This window comes from Microplitis demolitor, chromosome 5 (assembly GCF_026212275.2).
Source record: "Microplitis demolitor isolate Queensland-Clemson2020A chromosome 5, iyMicDemo2.1a, whole genome shotgun sequence".
In the NCBI taxonomy this organism is placed as follows: Eukaryota; Metazoa; Arthropoda; class Insecta; order Hymenoptera; family Braconidae; genus Microplitis; species Microplitis demolitor.
In genome coordinates, this window is record NC_068549.1 from 19510783 (window position 1) to 19523231 (window position 12449).

Here is a 12449-nt window from a genome sequence, read left to right on the forward strand (position 1 = left end):
CCGGTATATGTATACAGACATATATATATACCAAATGTAATGGAGAGTTTCTCACATACTTTCACACTTTAAACAGTTATTGTGTGATATATATCTAAAGACAAACTATCGCAATTACAAACTCTCTATGCAATTGAATTTTCTATGGTGAATTTAAGTAATTTTGTAATTTTATCTTTCACATTTTTATTTACGGGCATGTGTGAATAATGGACACACATTAGATCGCTTAGATGTCCGGGTCTCATTTCGAATAAAAGTTTCTTTTTTTCTAAATGTTTATCTGGCTGTGAAATGTAGCATGGAAATAAAGTGAAGTTTTCATTACGTCTGTGCGAAAAGTTCGAATTTACGCCCTATTAGGGAGAAGAAAGTATTATTTTGTTATGTGCGCATGTGCTAGTTTTCGCGGGAACAATACGAAAATTCAAATTTTTGGTTGCGGTTTTTGTGAAAAATTTTATGTGTACTAAAGGACATGATTACCCATGTGTTTTTTTTATTACATATATGGGGTTATATGTAGAATTTCCCCCTTAATAGGCAATATATTATTTCTATTGGAAAAGAATTATTTTTTATTTTTAGTGAAATTATATGGTAGGTTTCAAATTAAAACTTGGGTTAGATAAATTTCTATACTGACATTTTAAATAAATTTGATGGGTTAAAAAAATTAATGGAGGTTAAAAGTTTCACTTTTATGATTTTTGAGAAATTCAAAAAAATTAGGATAAGATTATTTAAATTTTTAACAAATAATAATTAATTTAAAAAATTAATACGTCGGTTAATTTATAAAATTTTTTCATAAAAAAAAAAAAATTGAACCGAGAGGAAAAATTAAAAAAAAAAAATTATTATTACCGGTAACAAAAGATGTAATAAATTTAGCAATCAATGCAGATAAATTTGAGTTGAGTACTGTAGTAAATTAAGAATTTTAATGTGAGTTGTTAATTATTGATGAGGAAGGATATATAAATAGTGATTAATTGCAAGAGAGACATTAATGTCAATAAAAATTGTGTCAAATGTTATCGGATATTAAGAAAGAGGAAAAGTAAGATGAGGAGGTGGTGAAAAAGAGGGAGTAAATTTTTCGATGACCTAAATTTAGCAATGAATTGAGGCGATGGACGTTTACTACCATGGCTGTCCTCCTTAAAATTCAATTTCAGTCATGAAAGAATTAAGATGAAACGAAGAATAAGAATAATAAGTTGAGATAAAATGAAAAATAAGAACCGTCATTCTTAACTTCATTGTTCCCATCAGGGAATTTAAACAGTTATCAAGATTATTTTTGTAAAATCAACAGGATGTCTTTGACGTCATAATATACAAAAGTGCTGTATTATATATATGTATATATGTATAAAACCCATGTTTATATCTCGTATTTTTTTATATCTTCTTTAAGCTCTACATGGGTTTTTTTTATTACTTATTTATTGGTCATTTCGTGATTTATTTATTACAGTTTACTAAATGCCCATAAAATATTGTCTTTAAATCTTTAAAACTCCATTATTTATTTATTGACAAACAATTAATATTTATTTGAGTATATATCCAGTAATTTTAGTTCATAAACATTGACAATAAATATTTTTTAATGTTTTCTTACATATGTAATTATGATCTCACTCAATTTCACTTGGAAAAATCCAACAATTAAAATAATTTTTTTTTGTACTCTAGTGTACGGCAAATTAATCAAAAATTTTTTTTATGATTAAAACAAAAAATATTTTGAAGATTTTTAAACTTAAAATTTATTCAAATATTTATATTTTATAATTCGCGGGAAAAAATAAAAATTTGAATTTTCTTTTTCTAACAACCGCAAAAAATTTTTACTCGCCTCAAAAAAATTCAATTTAAAAAAAAGAAAAAAATGCACATGTACAAAATTAAAAAAACTACAGGTGCAATTTTTCAAAATATTTTTTTTTTCAATAATTTATCGTTTTTACAAAAATCCATAAATTATCAGCTGTCCACTAACTTTAGTGTTCAAAAAAATTAATTTATCACTTTTTACATAAAAACTAATTATTTTTATTTTCATTACAGATTTTCTCTATAGACACAATGTAACCATAGACAATGTCATGACTGAAGTTGAAATTCTCGATACTTCGAGGTGCGAGGTGAGTCATTTATTTTTTTTTACAATTCAAAAATTATTTACAAATCAACAAAAAATTTTCACCGGTCCATTTTACCCGCCATTAAAAAAAAAAAACAAATTAATTAATTAATTCAAGAAAAATTATTTTTTTCCATAAGCTAACTTATCTTCATTGTTACATCAATAAAGTAACGTATATATATTTGACATAAAAAAAAAGTCAAAAAAATTAATAAAATAAAAAAAAAATTAGTCAAAGATCTTAGCGTATAACAAGGGAGTTTTGAGTGGTTGAGTGGGCTCCGAATGAGTTACGTCGCATTGCCAAGGGTCGAGCTTGGTCATAGACACATATATATTTATATATATACATATATATTTACTCATATATGTGGCATGTCGAAGTAATGAGCCGACACGTGCCACCTACGTTTAACGTACCTTGGCTATTATTCTTACCAAGTCACAACTTATATTACATACTCAATACTACACTTTATATATATCTGTATATATATTACGACTCATATAGATATGACTCTTACATTAGTCTTACAACAAACCATATAATACACGATACGAAATGACTAAAGACAAGGACACGGTACAAGTTTAGCGGCAATTTTAAATGGTAAAATAATTTTTCATATAATTATTTAGTAGTGTAACGAGACTGTAAACAATAGCAACAAAGAACACAAGTAATTATAATTATATAAAATAAAACTAAAAATAATGATTGATAAATTGATGGGTCTTGTATCTGGAAACAAGAAGCACGCGCTTCTTTGGCGATATCGCGGTAACTTTGAGATAGCGGCATCGGTTGCATCCGAATGCGCGCGTTTACTTAAACATTACGTACATGTACTTGAGGTTCATGTTTGCTTCAACAACACATATCTACATTATACGTATAAGAGGAGGACTGAGTATAGAGTATAGAGTTAAAAGGATACATAAGACGGGAAAGGATATAAGATTGTTCTGTTGTCCGCCTCTGCATCTTTCGTACGTGCCATCAACACCTTTTTATTGCTTAGTTGGGTTGTAAACGAATTTTTACCGTCTTTTAAATGTACTTTGTTTTTTTTTTTATATCTCACTTTTGATGTAAAGGATAATTGTACTTGGGTTTATTTTATTTGTGGGATGTACGGATCTTAATTGCTAGAAGATAAGAGATGACGATGAGTGCCTAAGGTCGAGAGTCGTAACAATTTTAAAATATAATTGACAGATAATAATATTATTGTATATTTATATAAGGAATATATAAGCGTGTTATTAATTTTTAGTTTTTTATAAGTAAATTTTTCGAGACGGATAGGGAAAAAATTTTTTTTTTGTATTTTTTTATTGCCGGTTTTGATTAGGATTTTTTTTTTTCCGGAGGAGGATCAAAAAAATTTTTAAGTGTCCCGCAGTACCCCGGTGTGGTATTGATTTGATTTGTAATTTATATAAAATTTATGAAAGTTTGATATTGAACAATTTTTTTTTTTTTTTTTCAAATTTTTGGGACGTGCCTTTGACATCCCGTCGTGTCCTAGTCTGACCTTTTTATAAAAATTCATATATAATAATAATAATAACGAGCAACCTACAGTCACTACGTGACTGCCTGAGTATTACTACCAAATTTATTAAATATGATTTGAACTTAACTGTTTACAAAAATCTCTACTTTAAAATAAACTCTAGAATCTTTTGTTTATTTTTATTATCATTGAAATTTAATAACACAAATCTCATCATTAACTCGCAAAATTGATTCCGTTTATTGTACAATCGAAAGATTCTTAAACAAAAATCTACACATCATATTTTTTTTTTATTAGACGCCTAATATATTTTTTCTCATGGACACCAAATTAAATTTTTTTAATTTTATTATCATAGAAGACATGGATTAAATTTTTTTTACTTTCTTAATTATATATATATATATATATATATATATATATATATATATATATATATATATATATATATATATATATATATATATATATATATATATATATAATAGTTATATTCAGTCGTGTTAAGTGACAGAATAATTCAAATATTAAAATTTATTTAAAGGAAATAAATACGATCATATTTTTTCCCGCGTAATTTAAATGTAATTCAATTGATATGATAAATTTATTTATCTCGATACTTGTCAATAAAAAAGAGTTTAAACCATGAAAAAGACCAAATAAACCATGCAAAGGCACAAATTCAAGTAAAGATTTTTTGAATGATACCACATTAAAGAATATTAACTTATTTTATCATATAAGTGCCTGGAATAATATTTTCTTTATTCTTTTAATATAAGATCGATAATAATAATACACTGTAAAAAAACGGGGTAAGTCAAGACGGTGTAGGTGTTAAAATTTTCGGTGTTAAATTTGAACACCTACGGTATTAAAATAACACCGCCACTAGTGTAAATATTCTTTACCGATGTTAAAAAATTTCCTGGTGTTAAAATATTTTTCAGTGTTAAAAATATTTAACTTTGTGAATATTTTTACTTACTCTATCACGAAAGTTAAACAGTATTTTTATTAATTAATCAAAGTATTGGTGATTTAAATGGTGGCTATAAAATGTTTGTAATTTTTAAATAAATTACGTATAACATAAATAATTATTTAAATAAATCCGCAGCAAAATTGAAATTTCTTTAAGATAATATTCATATTTTTTTATATGTAATGCATTTTTTCTATTCTAATCTCTATACATGGAATTTTTTTTACATCGATTTAACACCGCCAAATTACACCACCTACACCGGTGTTATTTCATTTTTCACACCACACTTTTTACAGTGTAACAATAAAATTTTTAAATAATTACATAATTAAATTTTACAAAATATTTTTCATTCAGAAAAAAGTGACATATTCAATTTTATTAATAGAAAGAGGTTTAAATTATTAAATGACGTAATATATGTTTACATAGATTTGACGTGTTCATTATATAAAATTATATATGATTTAATGTTTTAATAATTTTTACGTGGAAAGGATCATGTAAGGATTCATTTACATGCTACAGGTCATTGATATAGAGTAATTATTTATATATATATATATATATATACAAGGTTGATGTGACGTTTTTAAATACGAGCTACTGGCGTTAAGGATGAGAGGGTGTAAGGGAATAAATGAGGGTATATGATGTGTGTAAGAGGCGTGGCATGTTCTATGTAAATGATGACCGAGAATTAAACTACCGTTTTAACCTGTCAATCAAGCTGCTTATTCACCATTGCATATCACATGGACATGCGCGGTAGTCCAAGGTGGACAGGGTGTGCCCAAATATAGAGTACACGAATGTCAACCCCATCAATGGTATTGCTGCATTTAAATGACAGCGACATGACGTTGATTTTTATTGTCTTTAAATATAAAAGTATCACAATACTTTCAAAATAAATATCAACATTTAAATCTCCACTCTAAGGAAAATATTATTTTATTAATTATTAATTAACAAATAAATTTTTATTATTATGAGAAAACGAGAGTAATAATTAAAATTTATGAAATTAATTAATAATTTAAAATGTTGAGTGAAAATCTTTCTTTTAAATTTATAATAAACATTAAATTTAATAATTAACTTTGTAATTAATTACTCATGTGTATATTTTTATAAAGAATGTGAGATTTTACATGTAACTAAAATTAAAACCCCCAGAAATGCGACGGATTAACTTATAAAATATATAAGAGACAAACCAGAGACAGTTAATTAAATATAAAAATTTCAAAAATTTCTTTTTTTTTTTTTTCGTACCATCATCTTCGGAGTTATTTTTAAACATCGGAAGTCTGCATATTTATATATACATATTTTTCACATCGTCTCTTTTAGTCTCCACGCGTATGTGAGAGACAGGTGCAAACATTTGGAGCGCGACGAGACGCCAAGAATAAAAAGGGAATAAAATTAAAAAAGACAAAAAATATGAAAATAAGAAATAAAATAAGAGAGAAGCATTTGAAAATAAAGTTAAAAAAAGTCACCCAAAATAAACCATCAGCAACAACAACAACAAAAATAAAAAATAAGAGGTAAAATGAATCGAGAAATACAAGCGGAAGGAGACAGAAGTCTCACGACGACGTGAGAAGACGGTCCATGCAGAAGGGCGAAATAAGAAGTGGTAGAAAACCTGTTTGCTAAAGACAACCCGCCAATCGGAGGAAAGTTCGCGGGCTACCGAATCTACAGGAGCATAATATATATATGTATGTATGTATATATATAACATTGGTCTCGTGCGAGCCCACACATTCATACATTACATATATTCATATATTGTATTATGAAGATAGAAGGCAGGTAGACACGAGACTCAACGAGTTATTTTTGTGGCCCTGTCTAAAATTTTTATTTTTTGTTTTATATATTTATTTTTAACTCGTCCGTTTCACCGTCTGTGCATTAATTATTATTTCACTTACATTCCGTGTCTGATTACTGTCCTTATTATCAATTCGTGTTAAGCAATGAGCATACATTAATTACACCGTAACACGGAATTTTCATTTTTTTATACTAAAAATAGCTGCATTATATTATATATTTTTTATAATTAATATTATAAAACAAAATATATACACTGAAAAAAAAATATATTCAAATCGTATATTTTTACCACAAAAAATTATGCTATTGAAAATTTTAAATCCTATATATTTTTGGTGCAAAAATTTGAAGATTTCATTCAAAATAATTTTTCTGATTGAAGAAATCAAAATTTATTTAAAAATATTTTAGTTTTATTGTACACGAAACGGAGAGCTAGTGTTCTACTGTCACAAAATATCATGGCAGAGTTTTTTTTTTGCAGTAGTGTAAATAAATTTTGATTTTCTTCTGTCAAAAGAATGATTTTGAATTTTCGCGCCAAATATGAAATTAATAGTGCAATAATTTATATTGATTTATTACTCAAAAAAATTTTGTTTTTACAAAAGTTATTTTTTTTTCTCAATGTATACCCAAAAAAAAAGGGTTTTTTGGTGTAAAAAATTTTTTCTTGCCCTAAGCAATTTTTTGCATCACGAATTGAAAACGAAAATTTTTTTCGGGTCGAAAAAATTTTCTTGTGGCAAGAAATTTTTTTTTTTTCTATATATACATATATAAATATATAAATATAATGTAAAGATAAATAAGGAATTACTTTGTTTGGATATAGAGATGAATCAAAAGGGATAAATTCGCGTATACTATTCATGCGGTATTTTGTCCGCGACTTGGCGTCGGCGATTTTCAAACACAAGTTTGTACACACGTACGTACAAATCGTTAGAGAATCGTTACGTAGTAGATATAAGAAGGCGAGTAAGGTATATTGTCATATATATATATATATATATATATTTGTGTATGGAGTGTAGCACCGGCTTCCTGACTGTACAGAGGCCGTTTATTTATTGGATCTCGCGTATGTAACGGTGCATACCTTACGCGTATTCCTCGCCAGATTTACCATCTATCCATTGTTTACATATTTAATCTCTCGGTTTACCAATACCAAATGTATAATGAGTTTAATTTGCTTATAGATGTTATCGGTTGTTTTTTTAAACTTTTTTAAATGTTAAACTCATAAATCATTTATTAAATATTTGCATTACTCTTTAAACTTTAAATATTTTTTATTATCAATAGACAATTAACATATTTTATGAATAATTTAACAAGACTAATAACGTATTTTAAATACTATGCTTTATTTTTTTAGTCGTGAGCAAATCGATAATCGTGAAATTTATTAATTCTATTAAATTTACAGACAATTATATTTTAATATTACAAAAAATTTTTTGTCTTTTGAAATTATATTAATTATTTTTTTTTAATTTTTAAAAAATTATTAAATTACTGATTTCATATTCAAGTTGAAGATTAATTTTCTTAATAAAAAATCGGAATTTTTTGTTGAGTAAAAAAAAAATTTTGATTTAAATCTTTAAATTTTTGCATTAAAAATATATCAGATTAAAAATTTCAAAAACGATAATTTCTTATAAAAAAATACAATTTTTTTAAAACTTATTTTTTCTCTCAGTCTAACTTTTCTCACTCAAAAAAAAAATGTCTCATTTTACTTCGGGTTCCTCTACATCAGTGATGTGAGTCAGAAAAATACTCTGTACAATTGTCATACAATTAACGTAAATTAATCAGCAAAAAATTGACTGGCTGTCATTTTTTGAATTTACTGTAAATTCCCGCGCTAATTTGAATTTGCCCAAAAAACTAATTTATAAAAAATTGCGCAAAATATTTTTTACCGTTAATTCGAATCTCAAAGCAGTTAAGAGAAATTTTTTAAATTCACAAATCGGTCATGTTGAGTAATACGAGTTAGTTTATTGACAATTACAAATACTTGTAGATTTAATATTATTCAGGAAATTATTTTATAAAAAATTGACTGAAAAGATGGCCGCAAATTTGACGTGCAATTTCTCATGATCTGACTGAACATAAAAATGACGCTAATTTCATATCACTACCCTACATTAATACTTGACGTCAATATTAAATTCAATTATCAAATAATTGTAAAAAAAATTCTGTTTCAAATAATTACTACCCTCTTTTGTGGTTCTTAAAAACTATTTCTTAATCTACTTCCCTACTAATTTTAAATATCAGCTCTAGCATGCGAATAAAATTGATCACAAAAAATATATAACGACCTAATAATTAAAATTAATAGTTTACAACCACTTGAACTTTGAATTACGTTTAGAAATTTAAAATCTACTAATTTATATGTCAAACTTATTAAGAATTACAATTAATTTATATAATGTGTAATTAATAATTTAAAAAAAAAACAATATTTATTTATTTTAATCACGTATTTAACAGTTTCTAAACGTGATTTCCGGTTAAATATATGTCACACTTTTTTTTAATGCATAATTATTTTAATTTTTATGGGATAGCGAGTACTAAATTATAAGCAATACTAAAAAAAAAAAAAAAAATAAATAAGTAGAAGAAAAAAAAAATGGGAAAAGTGTGTTATTAAATATTTGAAAAGGTTATTGTATTTTAATAATGTAAGACAATGGGTTGGTGTGGTTTGTTTAAGTAAGAGTAAAGTTAAACATCAGTGAAACTAGTAGTTGTTCGATCAACATCTACTTGGTAGGTCGTCGATACATTTAGTTGGCAAATGCAATCGGTACCTACCACTCTTACATTACATTACTATTTACTATGTACTATATACTATATATATACTTCATCGTGCTGTTTGATAATCTGTACGTGCGGACATTACAGTAGACCGTCGAATCTATACTTCAATAACAATCGATCCTCGTGATCGTCTACGCCCCGGTTGCTTCGTCTACATTTTATTTTATTTATTTTTCTTAAAAATACCAGTGAATATATAAGACCATTTAAAACTTTTTTTTTAACTGTTTAGTGTTGTGTTGTATTCAAATTCTATTATACGCAAATCTGGTAAAAAAAATTATTCTGTTGGAATCTTAACTGTATAACTTCCGTTTTCTAGTTTTTTTTACACTATATTATATATATTTACATCACGTGGTCTTTAAGTTATATTGTAAGAAATTCGAGTCCTTTTTTTAATGGGTAAATATTTCACTAGAAATACACTGTAGATAGTGATGTTAAAAATGGACGCTATTTAACACCGCGTGGTGTTAAAATGAAATGACACTAGTGTAGACGGTGTAATTTGGCGGTGTTAAATCGGTAAAAAAAATTCTGCGTATAGAAATTAGAAAAAAACAATGTATTATATTTGAAAAAAATCTAGGCAATGGGGACCTAAGGGACAGCCCCAAAACTTCCTGCTGTTCTTGAGCTCCTTGAGCTTCTTGTCACTGTCTAAGAAAATTTATAGAAATTCAGGACACTTGTCACCGTCTAAGAAAATTTAGAGAAAACCAGACAATTTGTCACTGTCTAAGAAAATTTAGAGAAAATCAGGAAATTTGCTATCTTCTAAGACAATCTATAGAAAATTCGGACACGTCACTGTCTAAGAAAATTTATAGAAAACCAGGACACTTGTCGCCGTCAGAGAAAATTTACAGAAAACCAGAAAATTTGTCACTGTCTAAGAAAATTTAGAAAAAATCAGGAAATTTGCTATCGTCTAAGAAAATCTATAGAAAATCCGGACACGTCACCGTCTAAGAAAATTTATAGGAAACCAGGACACTTGTCACCGTCTAAGAAAATTTATAGAAATTCAGGACACTTGTCACCGTCTAAGAAAATTTAAAGAAAATCAGGAAATTTGCTATCGTCTAAGAAAATCTTTAGAAAATCCGGACACGTCACTGTCTAAGAAAATCTATAGAAAATCCGGACACTTCACTGTTTCAGAAAATCTATAGTTATAAAAATCGGGGATGTAAGAAATTAAAGTTAAAAGACACTGAATTATATCAACTTGTGAAAAATAATTAATTTGCTCCCTGTGGGATTCGAACCTAAGGCTGGTCAGTTCTTGAGTTCGAGGACAATAATTTCATCCTCTCGACATCAAGTACTGATTTACACAAATCTAATATTTTATATTCTTACATATGTATCATAAAGAGAAAAACTTAATTTTTTCAACGTTTTTTTTTTCTTTTTTTTTGAAAAAAAATTAAAATACTATATTAAAAAATATAGAACAATTAATAAAAGAGATTGTAATCTTGACCTGGGAGTAATTAGGGCCATTGAAGCGCAATAAAAAGGCGAGTAAGAGCAGCAGCCAAACCCCGGCAGTGAAAAAAAAAGTAATGAAAAGAAAGAAAGGAACGAAATAAAAGTTAAAAAAAAAATTAAACGACCAAGTACACGGTAGTAGGTCAAACATATTGCCAGAACGTAATTCAATAACTGTACCTACGAATGCATTCAGACAGACGCAAATTATTCACCTATATCATTAAGTGAAAAAAAATAAAAAAATGTAATTATTTTTATTTATTATAATTTATATCTCTTTTTATTGCCCGTAAACATAGTTCAAAACCGCCGGATGTTTAAAAATTTAACACCATCATAATAACTCAAATACCACTGATTTAAATTACTCGATTAATTAATTTATTCAAATAATTCAATTCATTTAAATACCTTGTGGCTATTCATTAATTTATTTTATCATAAAATATTTTATTCTATCAATTTTTTATTTATTTATTCAAATTATCAATTTTTGTGTCAATAAATTTAATTATGATCGGAATTATTTTTCCATATTAATTTGAAAAATAATAATTTTTTTTTTTTAATTTATTTATTTAAATTACAAACTTTCTGTTGCTTACGTCTGTGGAAAATAAATTTTTTTAAATCGTTTTTTTTGGTGGGCAAATTTACTGTGTAAAAAATTTGCGGATTGAATCCGAAGTGAATGCGGTTTTAAATAAAATTGACATCAGTCCCAAATTCCTTTGGTGAAAAAAAATTTTCTTGCTTACCCCGTACGTGATTTTTTTTAAAAACTTCAAAACTTCATCACCGAGTGAATTTGGATTTAAGTGTAACAACAAATTTGGATTTAAATGTAATAATTCATGTAGAAAAAAAATTTTTTTTTGACGCGGGAAATTTTTTTCATTTTGAATTGAAAACAAAAATTTTCTTATTGTAAATAAATGCTCATATAGTTGAGCGAAAATTCCGCCCTTTGAATTAAGACTGTAATTAATTTATGAATAAATTAATTAGCCCATAAATATATTTATATATATGTTTTAATTTGAAATACCAAAGTACCGTTTGTTATCTTCTGTATGTGTTACTATCAGAAGCTTGAATAAAACGGATGGTCAGGAAGTAAAGCAAGCGAATAACATAAAAAAAGAGTAGTAATTTTTAGATGTCTGAGAAAAATCAGAACAGTAGGAACCCGGTAAATAGTTGCGGACATCCCGCGGCGTGAAGGCTCGTGAACGCCCTCGTTATCGTCCACAGATAGCGGAGCGTTTCCTCCTCCACGTGTCTCATGTCTCTCATCTTCCTTTTTCTCTTACATCTAACACACAGTATACATAAATAGTACAAGTACAGTAGTACAGTAAATACATAAAAGTCAAGCATACAATATATATATATAAGCACTGAATAGAATCACTTGAATCATCCCGCGCATTATTACGTCCGCATTTTATTTGGCCTCTATATATATTTACCGTACTTGCTCGTTACAGACAATTGTTGCATAACCCCATCGTCACAGTAGTACTGATGTTATGGCAATTCTGTAAGAGACTAAACACTA

The 12449-nt window shown here is 27.0% G+C and overlaps 1 protein-coding gene across 2 annotated transcripts in view; it reads left to right on the forward strand.

The window, feature by feature from the left end:
* LOC103579512 (ras-related and estrogen-regulated growth inhibitor) overlaps window positions 1-12449 on the forward strand; it is a 52641-nt gene that overhangs the window by 24362 nt on the left and 15830 nt on the right. For both annotated transcript variants that reach the window (XM_053739468.1, XM_014441426.2), the window contains exon 5: window positions 2080-2156. In XM_053739468.1, coding sequence (XP_053595443.1) covers window positions 2080-2156 — 77 coding nt within the window. The remainder of the gene's footprint in view (window positions 1-2079; window positions 2157-12449) is intronic.